The sequence below is a fragment of the Pholis gunnellus genome, assembly GCF_910591455.1.
Source record: "Pholis gunnellus genome assembly, chromosome: 21".
NCBI lineage: Eukaryota > Metazoa > Chordata > Actinopteri > Perciformes > Pholidae > Pholis > Pholis gunnellus.
Window position 1 is genome coordinate 2,741,626 of NC_136548.1, and position 18,073 is coordinate 2,759,698.

At 42.7% G+C, this 18,073-nt stretch overlaps 1 protein-coding gene across 2 annotated transcripts in view; it reads left to right on the forward strand.

Annotated features, from left to right (window-relative positions):
• Positions 1-17,454, forward strand: part of LOC306712820 (uncharacterized protein) — a 50,609-nt gene extending 33,155 nt beyond the window's left edge. For both annotated transcript variants that reach the window (XM_079182241.1, XM_079182242.1), the window contains exons 33-47: positions 1,675-1,934; positions 2,048-2,285; positions 2,362-2,542; positions 3,072-3,198; positions 3,431-3,517; positions 5,252-5,437; positions 5,591-5,874; positions 6,073-6,221; positions 8,845-8,929; positions 9,832-9,946; positions 12,796-12,927; positions 13,020-13,241; positions 16,214-16,331; positions 16,455-16,608; positions 16,690-17,454. In XM_079182241.1, coding sequence (XP_079038367.1) covers positions 1,675-1,934; positions 2,048-2,285; positions 2,362-2,542; positions 3,072-3,198; positions 3,431-3,517; positions 5,252-5,437; positions 5,591-5,874; positions 6,073-6,221; positions 8,845-8,929; positions 9,832-9,946; positions 12,796-12,927; positions 13,020-13,241; positions 16,214-16,331; positions 16,455-16,608; positions 16,690-17,103 — 2,752 coding nt within the window. In that variant the 3' untranslated portion in view covers positions 17,104-17,454. The remainder of the gene's footprint in view (positions 1-1,674; positions 1,935-2,047; positions 2,286-2,361; positions 2,543-3,071; positions 3,199-3,430; positions 3,518-5,251; positions 5,438-5,590; positions 5,875-6,072; positions 6,222-8,844; positions 8,930-9,831; positions 9,947-12,795; positions 12,928-13,019; positions 13,242-16,213; positions 16,332-16,454; positions 16,609-16,689) is intronic.
• Positions 17,455-18,073: the final 619 nt, after the last annotated feature.

Below are 18,073 nucleotides of genomic sequence, written 5' to 3' on the forward strand. Positions count from 1 at the left end.
TGAGAAGCAGGTGCATTCACTAGGTCTGTGTGATGTTAGGTAGACCTCATGGCAGAGATAACGGCTGGGTTAATGGATTTAGGGATAGTCAGGTTCAGCTGGTAATCCCTGTCATTCCTACTGTGGCCAGTAAGTGATTACTGAGGTCAAGTGGGGGACATTGTGTGACAATGAAATGTTATTTTCTGCCTGAGAGAAAAGCAGGGTTTTGACGTCCACAGAGAGCTCAGTCTGGGCATTAACATATCTGAGTTTAGTTGTCCGTAGCTCTGCCCCATGTGCTGAGTTTTGTGTGGTAGATGTGTGTGGGTAGAAGACACACACAAGGAGGTCAGCAGAGCTCACAAACTCACACAGTGAACACTACCAGAGCAGTATAGAAGTTAAAGGTTGAATAAGGTTGTGTGGGACCCTTCCCACCAGTTATATCACAGTTAGATGAATACTCAACGCATCACACTGTCGCTTTTGCATCATTTATTAATTCTACTTAACACAAATGCAAACCATTTTCCAAAGCATGCCGTCACGTTTTCTACCACAGATATCCTCATTATATTATTAGTTCATGAATGCAATCCTGATCAGCCACAGTGTTCTACTGTATATTGGTGCCCCAAGTGCTCCGTACTGGCATACGATTCAAATCAGTTGACAGTTTCAGCTGTCTCACCATGCCGCGATGACATAAGAGAGTAACAAAGAAATACTCATCATGTTCACCTTATGGATTATTATCTCAAGCAAGTTTTTCATATATTAAAAGGAATAGAAAGCATTGATCTATTTAGATAAACAAGCAGCAATGCTGATGCGCTCCCGTAATACATTGTGGGGGGGGTAAGATTTGATGCACGTCTGGAAAGGAATGGAGCGCAAAGAAATGAGCTCTACTGCTAAAGTTTAAATATTATTGTAAAGTAAAGACACTTTTAGAAGCGCAAGAGTGCATTTATTCTGCAACAGAAAGGTTGAAAGTGAGGAAATATAGATCAATGATAATGTCATCAGCAATACAAAATTCTGATTTTGCTAAAACATTTTTGACTAGATTAAGGCAGGAAGCCACTGAGCAAACAGGAAGGTGGGAAAATAAGAGGCTGCTTTATTTCTTTTTGGAAGAAAAGGAACGACTTAAAGTAACATATGTTGGGCTCTAAGGAGGGAAATAATCTGCATTCAACACTATAACTTAGAAACCTTTCTGAAATGTCAATGATCTTGCATTGTAACAAACAAAATCTATACATCCATCATTTGTATACCTACTCTTACTTACAGGGTAATACAGTAGACTGAAGGCAAGAAACACTGAAACAGGTTGCCTGTTAATCATAGGGCAAACACAGAATCTTGTGTTTTCTTTAAACATTGCTCTGTATGTGTAGGCACATGTGCAGTATAACTGTCATATATTACACTGGGCAGTTTGACGCAGGTAGATTTCTCTTTAGAGCGGAGATGAGAATTTCTCAGTGCATTAAGCATGTGCAGTGCTGCTGAGGGCTGTATATTGTGCAGAAGAATTCAGGTCACATAGTAGACCTGAATTTGACATGATCATATATTACATGTATCCTGTCAACCACATAACATTGTTATTGTTTGCCCAGAGGGCTTTGAAAGTTGACCTATCCCAAACATTATTTATTATCCCCTTTCCCATTCTTCCAGACACCGCTACTCTCAGTACCTCACAGCTCAGGTGATTGACAGTGATGGACAACCAATCAAAAGCACCAAGTCCTCCTTCAGCCACTTCTTGAGTTGTCTTGAATGGGTGCCGGCCTATCGCCCACTGGAAGGAGAACAGCGAGAGAGAAAGTACCTTCAACCAAACTCGGTCTACCTGCCCTCACCTGAGGTCACCAGGCTCCTGGGGACTCATGTCTGTTATGTGGACATAGACCCCAGCGAGTTTAGCAGAGCTCTAGGTAAAATGTGTACGCTATAGTGGAGATCTCTGTTGTCCATAGCTCGTGTTTGGTTACCCTATAATGACCCTAAAACAGACAACCTGTCAGTCACTGCCTTTTTCCTCTTTTAGGAATGAGAGAAAGTATCTCAGTGAATCCTCTGATAAACTACCTGAAGGAGTGGTGTGTCAAACCACAAGCAGATGACCAGGAGCAGAGACTACCCGAGGATGAGTTAGAGGGGGCCAATTTCTCTTCCACAGTTGAACACATCCACAACGTCTACACCTATCTGTATATGAACTGTCCCCAGCACAGTCTGAGGGAGCTGTTCCATCATACCCCTGCTGTATTCATAGAGTACAACAGGTAGGTCCTCCGCTGTATCAGCATACCTTTTCTGGTTAATGTCTACATTCTTTCACAACTCAATTTTTTCCCCCAGGCGAGATGAGTGGTGTTCAGGACGATTCTACCACCTGAAGGAGGTGTGCTGGAGTGACCCGATGGCGGTGTTCCAGCGGTACAGACAGCTGTCTCAGGCACCAGACAGCCCAGTCCAGCAGCCCATAGTTCTGTTTCCCTTCTACGGCCCGCTAGACGACATGAAAGTCTTCTTCACCAGAGTAAACTATATGATAAATACTATTATTTCCCTACACGTAGAACGTTTCTTGACACGTAGTTTCATAGCCTGTTACGCAGAGAAACATATTTAAAATGTTAAACTAGAATATTTAATACTATAGATATAATTACATTGTATAGTCTCTCTCTCTCTCTCTCTCTCTCGCTCTCTCGCTCTCGCTCTCGCTCTCTCTCTCCCCAAAATTCACAACATGTTTTTATCTAACAAAATATTCCACTTTAATCCAAATTTGTTGAAAAACAACATTTTCACTGCAGTGAAAAAGCTGCCTGCGGTCCCGCACACATCGTATCCACAGGGGTCATTCAGAAACCTCCATCTGCATGTTTAGTTTAGCGATTAGTACAAGACTAATATCTTCACATGAAGCAAAGTTTGGCAAAATGTAGTAAATGATTTGCGGTACTATGAAAGCTCTTCTGCTGTTTTACTTAACTGACACCATAGACTACACCATAACTAATGTAAACTATGAATGCATCTGTGATTACATATCTTGTGTGTAGCTGCTGAATGTGGATCTCAGTCCCAATATGAAGCAGTATGCCGGCTTGTTGGAATTGATCTGTTCATCATCTCCCTTACCAACTGCTGAAGTGCTACAGGATGTGTCGGTGCTCTATGCCGTACTCGGTAAGGACATTTAGATTTACAGTCTTTAGTGTCATCGAGTGTTCTGTATTCCCATCTGTTTGCACCTCATTAACTCTCTGCTCAACAACTGTTACGTTTCCTTCTTGACAAGCTTGATTTGTTACATCTTCCCTCTGATCCCTGACTTGAGGTGCTATGCTATGCTATGTTGTGTTATTCTATGCGATGCTATTCTATTTTATATTACAGTATACATTTCTGTTTTCAACAGCTCAAAAGTGTAAAACTAAAGTATCTGGTGACCAGGAAAACATCCCTCAGGCCAAGCTCAATCCCAGCTACTGCTCCACCTTGAAGGGTAAGTAATTCATATACATCACCTCTTCAATCTTTATGTCTGTTCAACTTCCTATTGGCCTGACTATTTACTGCAATGTATTTGCGATAAACAAGTCAGTGCAGCACATGATTGGGATTTGTTGCTGCAGTCTGGAATTACTTTACACCAGAGACTGATCGCAGTAATATAGCTGAGTGCACTGTCTGCAGTGTAAGTGCTCGTAGGTGTGGCAGCAGCACAGTGAACTACAGTACTAATGTTAATTGCTCCTGATAAGCAGGTGGCACCTTGTATGGCAGCCTCTGGCACCAGTGAATGAATGTGTGTGTGAATGTGTGAATGCTGGCTTGTGATGTTAGGCGCTTTGAGTTGTTGCTAAGACTAGAAAAGCGTTATATTATGCTGTTTATGGAACAGTTACTTCAGGAAACCTCTGAAAGTGTAGGAGTTCTCACCGATAAAAGTCCTCAAGAGGTCTGCCACTAAGCAGCAAACATAAGTTTTAAGAGACTTCTGACGGCTTACCAGTTTCTATCAATAGGTTTAACAACGAGATCCTCCTTTGCAAAGAAAACAGTGAGATGTACATCATGGTAACAGTGCTAGGTAATGCCCTCTGCCCTGGCATAAAATGTGCACAGGAAAGTTAAAAGTGTGGACAGAGGGGAGACGTGAGGCAGAGATACTGCGTGAGGTGAAAGGGACAGGTGCATGCAAGTGTTGTCCTACTTACCAACATGGTCGTTGACTGGAGGATATGGCACTTTAAATCACTGAGCACCTGATTGCCACTGCATCAACACACAGACATGATGCACATGTTTTTTACCCTTTCCAATATGTCATTGTCTCCAATGTACGATTAAAAGTCCATATATCTGCTAAGAAATCATAAAAAGATGCTACTTTTTACTTAACATCAATGGGTACATTGCAAAACAAAAACTGCAAACATCTAAGTTGGTATAATTGTAATGGTGCCCTTTAGCTAAAACAATTGGGCAGGAGCTGTAGGACACAGCGTAAAACTTTGCAGCACAAACTGACCGATATTGTACTTTTTGTTACGCCAATCCCAACACCAATTATTAAGAGTTTAAAAAGTTGATATTCCTTTTTCAACATAAAAGCAAAACCTAAACATTTTTGATGATGACCCCATCAATTCAGTTATAAAGAGCTGAGACCAACAAGTCAGCACCTTACTGGTGAACAACTATGTAATGGCAGCACTGATTTAGATTGAGCTCTAAATCACCTTTCACAAATCTTTGGCATTTCTGTTTCTTTCTTCTTTTACAACAACAGAGCTTTTGGGTGGCTTTGTGAATTTGATTTAGATAAATGATCAATTTGATCTGTACAGAATTATTCTTGGGTGCTGAGAAAGGTGATGATGTTTTAAGGGGAACAGCTTTAGAATAGGGAAGAATCTGTCCTTTAATGGTCTGCCTCTTAATGGCACCCTGTAGCGTTTTTGACCAGTAGTAAGGCTATGGAGCAACATGTGCTATACAATGTTTTTACAAAGCAGGATTTAAGATATTTCAAAGATTGGAAAACTAAATGTCATTAGGAAATAAATGCAGTGTTGGTCAGTGACAAGGAGAGCCACAGTGTGGTTTGGTAATAAACAGTGAATAAAAAGATAACTTTGTTAACAGGAAAACTAGACGGGTCACTCTCTATGATCAAGCAGCAGTAGATAAGGGCCTTTACTGACCCTGGCTGTCCTTTTTGCCTCGTGTTCAGGTATGGTGTCTGATAAGAGGGTCTTCCCCACCAAGGATAACAGCTGGGTGACTCTGGCACACAAACCCATGATTGCTGACAACAAAGAGGTGGAAAAGATCTTTAAACCTTACAAGCAGATTTGTCTGCTCAACATGCCACCAGCAGAGAAGAAGACTGCTCCCAGGAGCAAGACTGGGACCTCTGGTACGCTGCTGCTACTGTATTTAAATATGTTGTCAATGTTTGATTTGATTGATTTGTTAGAGATTACTCTTCACCGTACCCAATAAGAATTATGCCCCAAACTACACAAATAGAACCCAAGTTAAAATGGAGATTCTGACTATTGCCTTCCAGGTCAGACCGTGCCGGGAGAACGATCCAACACTGTACTTGCCTTCAACGAGATGGACCGATCTTTGTTTCTGGAGATCTGCGGTATCCGTCCTCTGTCCCAGTGTGTCAAGACTGAGCCTCAGACTGAGAACCTGAGACCCTGTCCGACAATGCAGGCCATGGTGCACTCTGTGATACCTTACATCCAGAGGTTCCTGTACCACCACGATGAGCTGGCTGAAGTCTATACAGAGCTGATTGACAACAACATTGGAGAGAAAATCAAGCGACTTCACTTCGGACAGGTCAGAAGATCACATCTAGTTGGTTTAGAGCAGTTTAAAACCTGGAGGAAGTCCATCATTTGGTTGTTTTACTAAAAGCATACTGATTAGACTGAGGCCTCGTTGAGGGAGAATCTCTTACCATAATCACACCCTTCTAAAGGAAATATTTATACTGAGCCCTTTTCAACATTCTCCCTCCTACATACCTGTTTACAGGTGGGTAAGCTGTACATTCGCTACCAGCTGGACCTTGCTGATAGTGAGGATGCATTGGTGGAGGTGCAGGATGTTATCTGTCTGCTGAAGGATGAGAAGGAGCTCTACATTCAGAAAGATCACCTCTTAGCCAAGCTGGACATCTGCAGGTTTGTAAATGATGGATTGAGTGCCAACTTCTGTCTTTTATTTCCTCCAAAATCATCATCTTCCTATTTGTTTAACCTCCATTAAATCAAGAAATGATTGGCAAACATTAATCTTTTCTCACAATGCTTTAACACATTCACAGCACACAGACTGGCCAAAGTCAGTATGAAGTTTTTGGTCATATCTAATATAATATTCACTGTGTGACAGATTATAACTTTAATTCCAAAGTGGGACAGTTGTGTTGTAAGTTTAATAATAGGAAACCAACGGCAGGTTTTTTAATACATCTTCAGTTCTTATCTTTAGGACTAACTAGTGGGTATCGGGATTTTTTATTGGTAGAGGATAGTGTGTGTTTGTGTTCAGTTGCACCGAGTATCAAAAACTGGCAAGTACACAGAGTGTCAGGTGCTCAATACAAAATTCAAAGCATATCTATTGCCTCTCGTTGACTCTCAATGGCAACTTCTGAGCCGGTGGCTTGCAGCTAACATTGCTAAAATGTTATCAGCACTAACCGTGTAAAACACAGCAACAATGCTAACAGCACTAACAGTGTAAAACACAGCAACAGTATTAACAGTGTAAAACAGCAACAACGCTACCAGCACCAACAGTGTAAACAACAGCAACAGTGCTAACAGCACGAACAGTGTAAACAATAGCAACAGTACTAACAGTGTAAAACACAGCAACAGTACTAACGGTGTAAAACACAGCAACAGTGCTAACAGTGTAAATCACAGCAACAGTGCTAACAGTGTAAAACACAGCAACAGTACTAACAGTGTAAAACACAGCAACAGTGCTAACAGTGTAAAACACAGCAACAGTGCTAACAGTGTAAAACACAGCAACAGCATTAACAGTGTAAAATACAGCAACAGTACTAACGGTGTAAAACACAGCAACAGTGCTAACAGTGTAAAACACAGCAACAGTGCTAACAGTGTAAAACACAGCAACAGCATTAACAGTGTAAAACACAGCAACAGTGCTAACGGTGTAAAACACAGCAACAGTGCTAACAGTGTAAAACACAGCAACAGTACTAACAGTGTAAAACACAGCAACAGCATTAACAGTGTAAAACACAGCAACAGTGCTAACAGTGTAAAACACAGCAACAGTGCTAACAGTGTAAAACACAGCAACAGTGCTAACAGTGTAAAACACAGCAACAGCATTAACAGTGTAAAACACAGCAACAGTGCTAACGGTGTAAAACACAGCAACAGTGCTAACAGTGTAAAACACAGCAACAGTGCTAACAGTGTAAAACACAGCAACAGCATTAACAGTGTAAAACACAGCAACAGTGCTAACGGTGTAAAACACAGCAACAGTGCTAACAGTGTAAAACACAGCAACAGCATTAACAGTGTAAAACACAGCAACAGTGCTAACAGTGTAAAACACAGCAACAGCATTAACAGTGTAAAACACAGCAACAGTACTAACGGTGTAAAACACAGCAACAGTGCTAACAGTGTAAAACACAGCAACAGCATTAACAGTGTAAAATACAGCAACAGTGCTAACAGTGTAAAACACAGCAACAGTGCTAACGGTGTAAAACACAGCAACAGTGCTAACAGTGTAAAACACAGCAACAGTACTAACAGTGTAAAACACAGCAACAGCATTAACAGTGTAAAACACAGCAACAGTGCTAACAGTGTAAAACACAGCAACAGTGCTAACAGTGTAAAACACAGCAACAGCATTAACAGTGTAAAACACAGCAACAGTGCTAACGGTGTAAAACACAGCAACAGTGCTAACAGTGTAAAACACAGCAACAGTGCTAACAGTGTAAAACAAAGCAACAGCATTAACAGTGTAAAACACAGCAACAGTGCTAACGGTGTAAAACACAGCAACAGTGCTAACAGTGTAAAACACAGCAACAGCATTAACAGTGTAAAACACAGCAACAGTGCTAACAGTGTAAAACACAGCAACAGCATTAACAGTGTAAAACACAGCAACAGTACTAACGGTGTAAAACACAGCAACAGTGCTAACAGTGTAAAACACAGCAACAGCATTAACAGTGTAAAATACAGCAACAGTGCTAACAGCATTAACAGTGTTTACCTGAGGGGGAACCAGAGGGTGGGTGCTACGTTTCTGTGACGGCGCTGTCAGTCTGGACGGTGTCAGCTGTAACCGCTGTATGAGAGCAGTGCAGAGTGGCGGTTGTTAGCTAATCAGTGGGGCACACTCGCATGCACTAACATGCACTGAAAGCATGTGTGGCCCGCCCGGCTCCACTATGGCAAAAAATCAAGGAGGGGCTCTGGTATCAACACACAGAGGGAGAGAGACTTCACTCTCTGCTCAGGTAGACATTACTCTACTACTCTTTACATAGATGTTAGCTGCTCTATTAATATTCAGAAAGTTGTATATAGAACCTTTTAAATGGTACCTGTTCTTATAACTGATATGGTCCTATCAACGAGAAATCAAACATCATAAATCATAAGCAAAGTACCTGTGATCAAATCCATTTGATACTTACAGTGCAATGGATACTTAGCACTGTAAGTATCCATTTGACAACATAACTTATCTTGTATAACTTGTAATCTTGTGTGTATTTGTGTGTTTCAGGGAGCTGGTGAAACTCTTCTGCACAGAGAGCAGCCACAGAAAAGAGCTGATGCATTTCCTGAGCGGCCTGATAACCTCTCTTAATGTAAGTGGTATATGATCCTTCAAACATTGATCCACATCCAGTGATCTTGGTCTTTGCTCGCTCTCTGTCTTTCATCCCGTCACTCTCTCTGTCTTTTCAATCACACATACACATTGACTGCTACCACCACAGAGCTGACCGTAGCTAGAACTAATAGGCTATTTCCCTGGAGGGAGTCACGTTTACATTAATGGCAACTTGCTCTCATCTCTGTAGAGTGGTACAGCAGCCGAACAGAGACTCTGCAAAGCTCACATCAAGCTTCAACTTTGATACCCTCTCTATTGAATATCTTCTCTTTGAGACATGCAGCAGAACTAGGCTGCATTATATAATCAATATTTAAATCAAAATAAGACAGTTTGATTAAGTTCTATGTCTGGATTTGCCAAAGTAAATAAATGGGATTTCTTGTCTGTTTGATTAAAGGGTTTTAGTGATGTGATTCTGAAGCGTTTAATACACTCAGACAGATGCAGATATGAGAGGCTTAGGAGAAATTGTGTGATCTGCCTCTTAACTTATTATGCCCGCTTATTACTTTAACTTTTATATTATTCCAAGGAAAATATCAAGTACATGTTAATTAGGTCATTACCATTTAAACAAGATGAGACTCTCTGAAGAAACAAGGTTGGGAACATCTGCCACTTCCTCTGTTGGCAACGGAATCTGAAAGGAGAAACCACAAATCTACTCAGCTCTGGTCTTCATGCATTCAGTAGTTATTTTTGTTAATCCTGACTGGATCAGTCCTGCATGTCAATCCTTCAGTTTCAGTACTTCAATTCACTATCAAAATGGGAGTTTGGAAAGCATTAGAAAGTCTTTAATATAATAAACAGATCTTTTTCTTTGCTGCATAATGTCATCACTGTTATTAACTCTGGTTGTGTCTGCAGGACCAAGGGTCTCTGAAGAGATTCTTAGGCAAGGAGGACATCAGAGAGCTGCCCAGTGAGGAGGAGCTGTGGGAGGTCCCGGAGCCTCCCAAACCAGAGATAAACCTGGAGAGAGGTAAAGATGGCCTATACACAAAGTTAGCACATTAGCCATCAGTGCACCTAAAGCATGTCACAATTGCAGTGATTTTAAGACTAAAGTAAAAGAAAAAGCTAACACTGTGCTCATAAGGAAACATGTTTCCTTCTCGTGGTCTCATTTTAAACTTTCAACTTATGACTATGCCAATAAAGCTGATTCTGATTAATGGAGCTGACTCCAGAGAATGAAAGAACATGAAGGAAACTGTTCTTGTATCGTAATTCACTGATCATCCTGTAATTACCACTTGCAATAGTTACATAGTGTCTATAAAAACCTTATTCTTTTCTTCCATTATTAACAAATTAAATAAAAAATTAAAGCTGCGAGCAGCGCGGAACGGGCCCTCGCATCCTCCAGCACGGCGGGACTCCGGCCTGCGCGGCCGAGAACGTCCGTGACCATCGGACAGCGAAGCCGCTAGCCTGACGTTTTATATCCTGTGTGGACCGCCTGTTGCTGGAAATTATTCTTTGCAAATAGTTCACCACTTCTTGTCTACAGAAGATGCGCGAACATGCATTATGTTGCATCATATCAAGTGTAAATCACATCGTGTACAAGTCAGGTAATTCAGATGGTGTTTGTCAGAAAACGCAGATTATCTTTCGCCAGCAGGTAGCACTGTGAGCATTAGTGAAAATGAGCTTGTAGACATCCTCAGGCCATGAGGTTTATTAAGCATGTGAAGTTTAGGACCGTTTGGAACAAGTCCAGTTGAGTTAGATTAGGTTTTTTCAAGGGGAATCACGTAACGCTACGGCTAAGCCATTCTGTCAAACGTAAAGCTTTTGATAACTTTTAGTCATGACGGTCTTGAGATTGTACTGACCAAATTTGCAGTGGATCTGACTAAGTCCCTAGGAGGAGTTCGTTAAAGTATAGCGGCTAGAAATAGGCCAAAAAATGACATCAAAATCAAAATGGCAGACTTCTGGTACAGTTTAGAGCATGGTCCCAACTTATTTTTAAGTCTCTATGTGATACATGTTCTGACCAAGTTTCACACATCTACGTCTTTTGAATTTTTTAATTGAAGTATGTTCAGGCTTGAAGTATCATCATGCATAAGACGTTTTGTGTGGATTGGATAATGTACCTTGGAGTTATAACAACTTCCTTTTTCATGCCCAATGAGGCAAAATGGCCGCCATGCCACGTCAAGGTTCTTCCACGAAAACTCTAGCTTTTGATACATTTTAATAACAAAGGTCTTAAGAGCATCCTGACCAAATTTGAAGTTGATCGCATTAATTCTCTAGGAGGAGTTCATTAAAGTACGAAGGCTGAAACATGCAAAAAGTGACAAAAAGCACAACTTCGCGGGTTTACTGTAGCGCCCCCTAGTGGTTGAATGCAACACAAATCTCAGGGTATGTTACAGGATGCGATGTGCACATATGCTGAACATTTTGTAATTTTTGGACCAACGGTTGGGAAGTTATGTGTATTGATATTAAGCCACGCCCCTAATACGTGTATTGGTCCATATCTTGTCAATGCAAAGAGATATCAAAAAACTTTGTGTGATCTACATCCAATAATGATCCACAGCAAATTTTCCAGCGTGTAGGATGAGTTCGCAAAGATGTGTTTTACACTAAATTCAAGATGGCGGAAAATCTAAGAAGGCGGAGCTTAGGGGTCTGAGAGGCTTTTTTGTATATCTAGCAGATTTGGACAGGTGTGTTGAATTTCAAGTAAATCAGACATACTGGCTGAGGGGCGTCACTGGTCCAAATGGTAGGAGGCGCTAGAGAGCCATTTTTTTACACACAAATATGCAACCTATATCAGATGGCTATATTCACCAGGCCTGACAAGTGTGCAAAATCTGGTGAGTTTTCGAGTATAGCAAGTCCCCCAAATATGCGCCCGATGTACTATGTGTGTTCGAATTTCAATAGGGCCTTCGCTGGCCCGACGTTGTCGGTTGCTCAGGCCCTAATAAAAAAAAAATATTAGTCTCTACTTTCCCACTTCTCTACCCCATCGGTTTGTTTCTCCTGAAGACATACTCTCATACGTCTCAAAAGTTTAGTCACATTTTTTTTAAAGGATCAGTAATTTCCTCAAGAAGCTAGGCACTGTAGCTTTTAGCAAACATTACTCAAGCAGGAGAAAATGGTGCATGTAGTGGGGACTATTTTATGTAGCGGAGTGCTTAAAATAAAAGTGCTTAAATCACATGTTTGATTAATACATTGATCATTGTTTTGGTGGAGCTGCACCATCCTCATTAACATTGTTAAAGTGTCCTCAATGTTTGGAAAATAGACTGGATAATACATAGTCACAGTTTGATGCAGAACATCAGTATGCACCTCAGAATTTCTCTCATGCTCCAGTTAAAGCGCTGCTTTCTCTGCGTCTGTTTGTGACTTCTCACATCTGCACTTTCTCCAATTCTCTCTGTGACTCTTGCCTCGATTTCCATTAACATTTCATACCAAGTGTCTTTCCTCTCAGTCCCTGCGCGCACACACACACAGTTTATTTTTTACCAAATATAGATATATTATATATAAAGACATAGATAACTGGTGTAGCATATGCTAATTCAGGTTTGTTCACTGTTGTGTGTGGAAACATAAAACACCAGCTGTTGCTAGGGCTTAAAGAGCAGATCCCTCACTGCAGCAGAGAGCACACACACACACACACACACAGGGATTAATATGATCAAAAGACATTTTCATTACAATTCTGTTTTTATGGCATAACTGCACTGAATGAGGCTTATATATGATTGGTGCTTTACAACTTTGATCCAATCTTTTCTTCTTCTTTGGTTTTAACTTCTTGAAAATGTTGAACTTCAGGGCTATCAAGGAGTTACTCCTCCATCAGCTCCCCAGAGGAGCCGTCTCACCCGGCACAAGAAGATGGGGAGCAGACGCTGGTTTGCTGGCCTCCTCGAGCATCTATGATGAATACAGGAGCCGGTCGCACTGGTCAGTGAGAAGGATATGATTGTTTCTGCATGGTAACTCTTCACTGTGGAAAACTACATTTCTCATTCCCCACAACTTCTATGGACCAACAGGTCAGGCAGGTAGCAGTGTGGTAGAAGCCGTAATGAAGCTGTGGCCACCTCCAGCTGGGCCTAAAGACAGAGATCCAGAAAATGATGCTGTCCCCAGAGGAAGCAGCCATGACCTCCCCAAGAGCAGCAGCTACGAGGGAAACCAGCCACTCGGGAGCAGCAGGAGACCTGCAGACCAGTCTCACCCTGCTGCTGTAACCGCCAACACACCACCACTTTCAGGTGACACATTCTGCAAACCTCTGTCTGCTACTGCCATTCTGCATACTGGTATCCAGATACTTGGGAAATCCTGTAGTCCACAGAGTGATAGATCCACAGAGTGATAGATCCACACAGTGATAGATCCACACAGTAATAGATCCACACAGTAATAGTTCCACAGAGTGATAGATCCACAGAGTGATTGATCCACAGAGTGATAGATCCACACAGTGATGGATCCACAGAGTGATGGATCTACACAGTAATAGATCCACAGAGTGATGGATCCACAGAGTGATGGATCAGAATCAGAATCAGAATCAGAATCAGAACCGTTTATTGCCATGGTATGTTGAACATACAAGGAATTTGACATGACGGGAAGGTGCTTAACATTTAACAATCAACAACAACAACAACAATCAGTGCAAGTAGAAACAAAATAATATTAATATTGGGATATAAAATAAAGTAAGATATAAAATAAAGTGAAACAGAATAAGGATGAAATATAAAATAAAGTGAAATATAAAATAAAATATAAAATATAAAATAAAATAAAGTGCACAAACGAACCGATAACAGGACTGTAAACAACGAACAGATAACAGATAACAGAACTATAAACAAGTAAGATGTGTAGTGTAAAAGTGTCGAGTGAAATACGGATCGAAGGGATGCAGGGGAGTGACCGGTAGGAATTTTTCCTGGGGATGACAGTCAGTGGGGGTCCCGGGCTCTGTTAATGAGCCCGACTGCGGAAGGGAAGAAGCTGTTCATGTGTCGGGAGGTCTTGGTCCTGATGGACCTCAGCCTCCTGCCAGATGGGAGTGGCACAAACTGTTTTTGTCCAGGGTGAGAGGGGTCGGCTACAATCTTTCTTGCTCGCTTCAGGGTCCTTGAAGCGAACAAGTCCTGGAGGGACGACAGATTGCAGCCAATCACCTTCTCAGCAGAGTGGATGATGCGCTGCAGCCTGGCCTTGTCCTTGGCTGTGGCTGCAGCGTACCAGACCGTGATGGAGGAGCAGAGGATGGACTCAATGATGGCTGTGTAGAAGTGCACCATCATTGTCTTTGGCAGGTTGAATTTCTTCAGCTGCCTCAGGAAGTACATCCTCTGCTGAGCCTTCTTGGTGATGGAGCTGATGTTCAGCTCCCACTTGAGGTCCTGGGATATGATGGAGCCCAGGAAGCGGAAGGACTCCACCGCGTCGACGGGGGAGTCACACAGGGTGATAGGGGCTGGTGGGGCTGCGTTCTTCCGGAAATCCACAACCATCTCCACTGTCTTTAGAGCGTTGAGCTCCAAGTTATTCAGACCGCACCAGGTCACCAGATGATCAGTCTCCCACCTGTAGGCGGACTCATCCCCACCAGAGATGAGTCCAATGAGGGTGGTGTCATCCGCGAACTTAAGGAGCTTGACGGACTGGTGACTGGAGGTGCAGCTGTTGGTGTACAGGGAGAAGAGCAGAGGGGAAAGAACGCAGCCTTGGGGGGAATCGGTGCTGATGGTCCGGGAGGCTGAGACGTGTTTTCCCAGCTTGACGTGCTGCTTTCTGTCAGACAGGAAGTCTGTGATCCACTTGCAGGTGGAGTCGGGCATCCACAGAGTGATGGATCCACAGAGTGATAGATCCACAGAGTGATAGATCCACAGAGTGATGGATCCACAGAGGGATGGATCCACACAGTGATAGATCCACACAGTAATAGATCCACAGAGTGATGGATCCACAGAGTGATGGATCCACAGAGTGATAGATCCACAGAGTGATGGATCCACAGAGTGATGGATCCACACAGTGATAGATCCACACAGTGATGGATCCACAGAGTGATGGATCTACACAGTAATAGATCCACAGAGTGATGGATCCACAGAGTGATGGATCCACAGAGTGATAGATCTACACAGTAATAGATCCACAGAGTGATGGATCCACAGAGTGATGGATCCACAGAGGGATGGATCCACAGAGGGATGGATCCACAGAGTGATGGATCCACACAGTGATGGATCCAGAGTGATGGATCCACACAGTGATGGATCCAGAGTGATGGATCCACACAGTGATGGATCCACAGAGTGATGGATCCACAGAATGATGGATCCACACAGTGATGGATCCACAGAGTGATGGATCCACAGAGTGATGGATCCACACAGTGATAGATCCACACAGTGATGGATCCACAGAGTGATGGATCTACACAGTAATAGATCCACAGAGTGATGGATCCACAGAGTGATAGATCTACACAGTAATAGATCCACAGAGTGATGGATCCACAGAGTGATGGATCCACAGAGTGATGGATCCACACAGTGATGGATCCACAGAGTGATGGATCCACAGAGTGATGGATCCACACAGTGATGGATCCAGAGTGATGGATCCACAGTGATGGATCCAGAGTGATGGATCCACAGAGTGATGGATCCACAGAGTGATGGATCCACAGAATGATGGATCCACACAGTGATGGATCCACAGAGTGATAGATCCACAGAGTGATGGATCCACACAGTGATAGATCCACACAGTGATGGATCCACAGAGTGATGGATCTACACAGTAATAGATCCACAGAGTGATGGATCCACAGAGTGATGGATCCACAGAGTGATGGATCCACAGAGGGATGGATCCACAGAGGGATGGATCCACACAGTGATTTGATGAACTTTACATAATAGAAGGTTTGTCACCCAGTGGATAATGCAGAACTAGTTAATGACCGTACAAAACTACTAGCTAATGCTTGTTACGGGAATTAGGGAATGCTCTTTTTGCTTATTTAAAGCTACTTCATATACATTTTGGACAATTCTTAATCTGAGAGTGTTTAAAAATGACACAGAGGCATAAACAACAACTTTGAAAAAGGCCATGATCACACAAGATATCTGCACATTTTGGCTTCATTTTGTAATATTCAGAACATCCCGTGTTAAATCTTTCCTTTTGGTCTTGTCTCTGACAGAGCGCAGACAACAGAGTGAGAGCACCAAGTGTGACAGAGCTCCGAATGGAGAGGAAAGCCTCACACAGAGTCATCCATCTGCACAGCCTGCGGAGACACAATCCGCTCCAAACAGCATGTAGGCTTCTTCTCCTCATCCACACAAATCTGAAAGATTTATGTAGAAAACTAATGTTGACTTTTACTGCTCCTCAATACACAATCCCCAATTCATCTACCTTTTCCTCTCTTTTGTCATCAGCGTCCCTGAGGCCGTGGTGCTTTCCAGTATGTTTCAGGGGGGTGCAGAGACCCAGCGTCCTCCTCTCAACCTGGACTTCCCTGCCTGGAACAAAGTGCAGCCTCCGCTGGCCACACTGGAGGACATGGAGCTCACCTGCCAGAGACCCACCACAGTCAGTACATAGAAAACATGGGATGTTTTCTCAGGGGTTGATCTTTGCCAAGATTTGCTAAGTTGTACTTTGCTTGTGTAGGTGGTGTTATCTGACGACCCGATGGACGTGGCAGTGATTGGTGAGTGGGGGGAGCAGCTGGTCAATTCCTTCCTGTGCCACTGGAGAGACAGCGGCGACCTCAGACGACCCGCACACATCCTGTGGTGCAACCAGAGCGGAGAGAGCGGCCAGCCCTACGATTTTAAGCTCACTTTTGAACCTGCAGGAGCGCCGGTGGTAGTGTACGTGGAAGTGAAGTCAACAATAAAGAAGGAGAAGTCATTCATCCACCTCTCTGCCAATGAGCTGGACTTTGCACTGAAAGAGAAGGAGCGCTATCACATATTCAGAGTGTACAGCGCTGGAGACGCCCACAACGTCCGCCTGTGTCGCATTCGCAACCTGGCGCAGCATCTCCACACCAAAGACCTGGCACTTTATCTGTTTGTATAAGTCCCTTATACGTTTGTGGAGATATTTGCACTATACTAACTCACACCACAATGACAACATGTGTATTCTAAAAGTGTGTCCTATATAAGTTTATTTTAACTGCACTGATCTAAGTTGTTTTAAATGTACTACTGAGTATGTCCCGTCACCCCTCCCCATTTATTGCACTCGCTAATCAGAAAAAAATTACATTCCTTTTTAATTTATCTGTTGTGGCAATTTTTTCATTGCCAAGGGACTACACGTAGGTGTGTATTTTCTAGTATGTGTACAATTTTAAAGTGGTCAGTGGACGTACTGAATATTTCTTAACCTTTTATAATTCCTTTACTCTAGCATTCCTTCTGAATAAAAGCCTTCTGTAAGTTGAATGAATGTGACTCATGGTAGTGACACACGTCCTGTTTTTATGTCTTAAATAATCTTGCAGACGGTTCGAGTACATCATTAGTAATGAGGGATTCTGTCACCTTGACTTCACTGACGGATGAAGTGATTCTAGATGAGGGTTAAGTTAAATCAAGTGGAAGCGGAGCTGACTGGACAGGTCCCTCACAGGCTCCCATCATTCCTGGTAATTACTCTGTCACAGTGAACACATACACACACATCTATTGGATGCTCACAGAGCAACTCTTCTTGAACCACTGACAAGGCTCTTCCTGATACAATTATTACTCTTGCAAGAAAGGGCCATCCGACATTGTGCCCAGTTCCACACTGAACCACAGAAAGCTCCCAAATCTGAAATAAGGTAAAAAGGCGATATGTGGAACTTTAACAATGCAGAGAAAGCAATCCAGCATCATCTTTTTTTTCCATCATACTGTGTGGGGGAAAAAATTCTACTTCTTATTTGTCTGGCCCCTGGTGGTCCCTGAAATACTATTAGAGCCACAGTCTATGGACTTGCTGTTTGATGGCTTCTTACTCATGTGATGAGTGTTGGTGGAGGGATCAGCACCTCCCT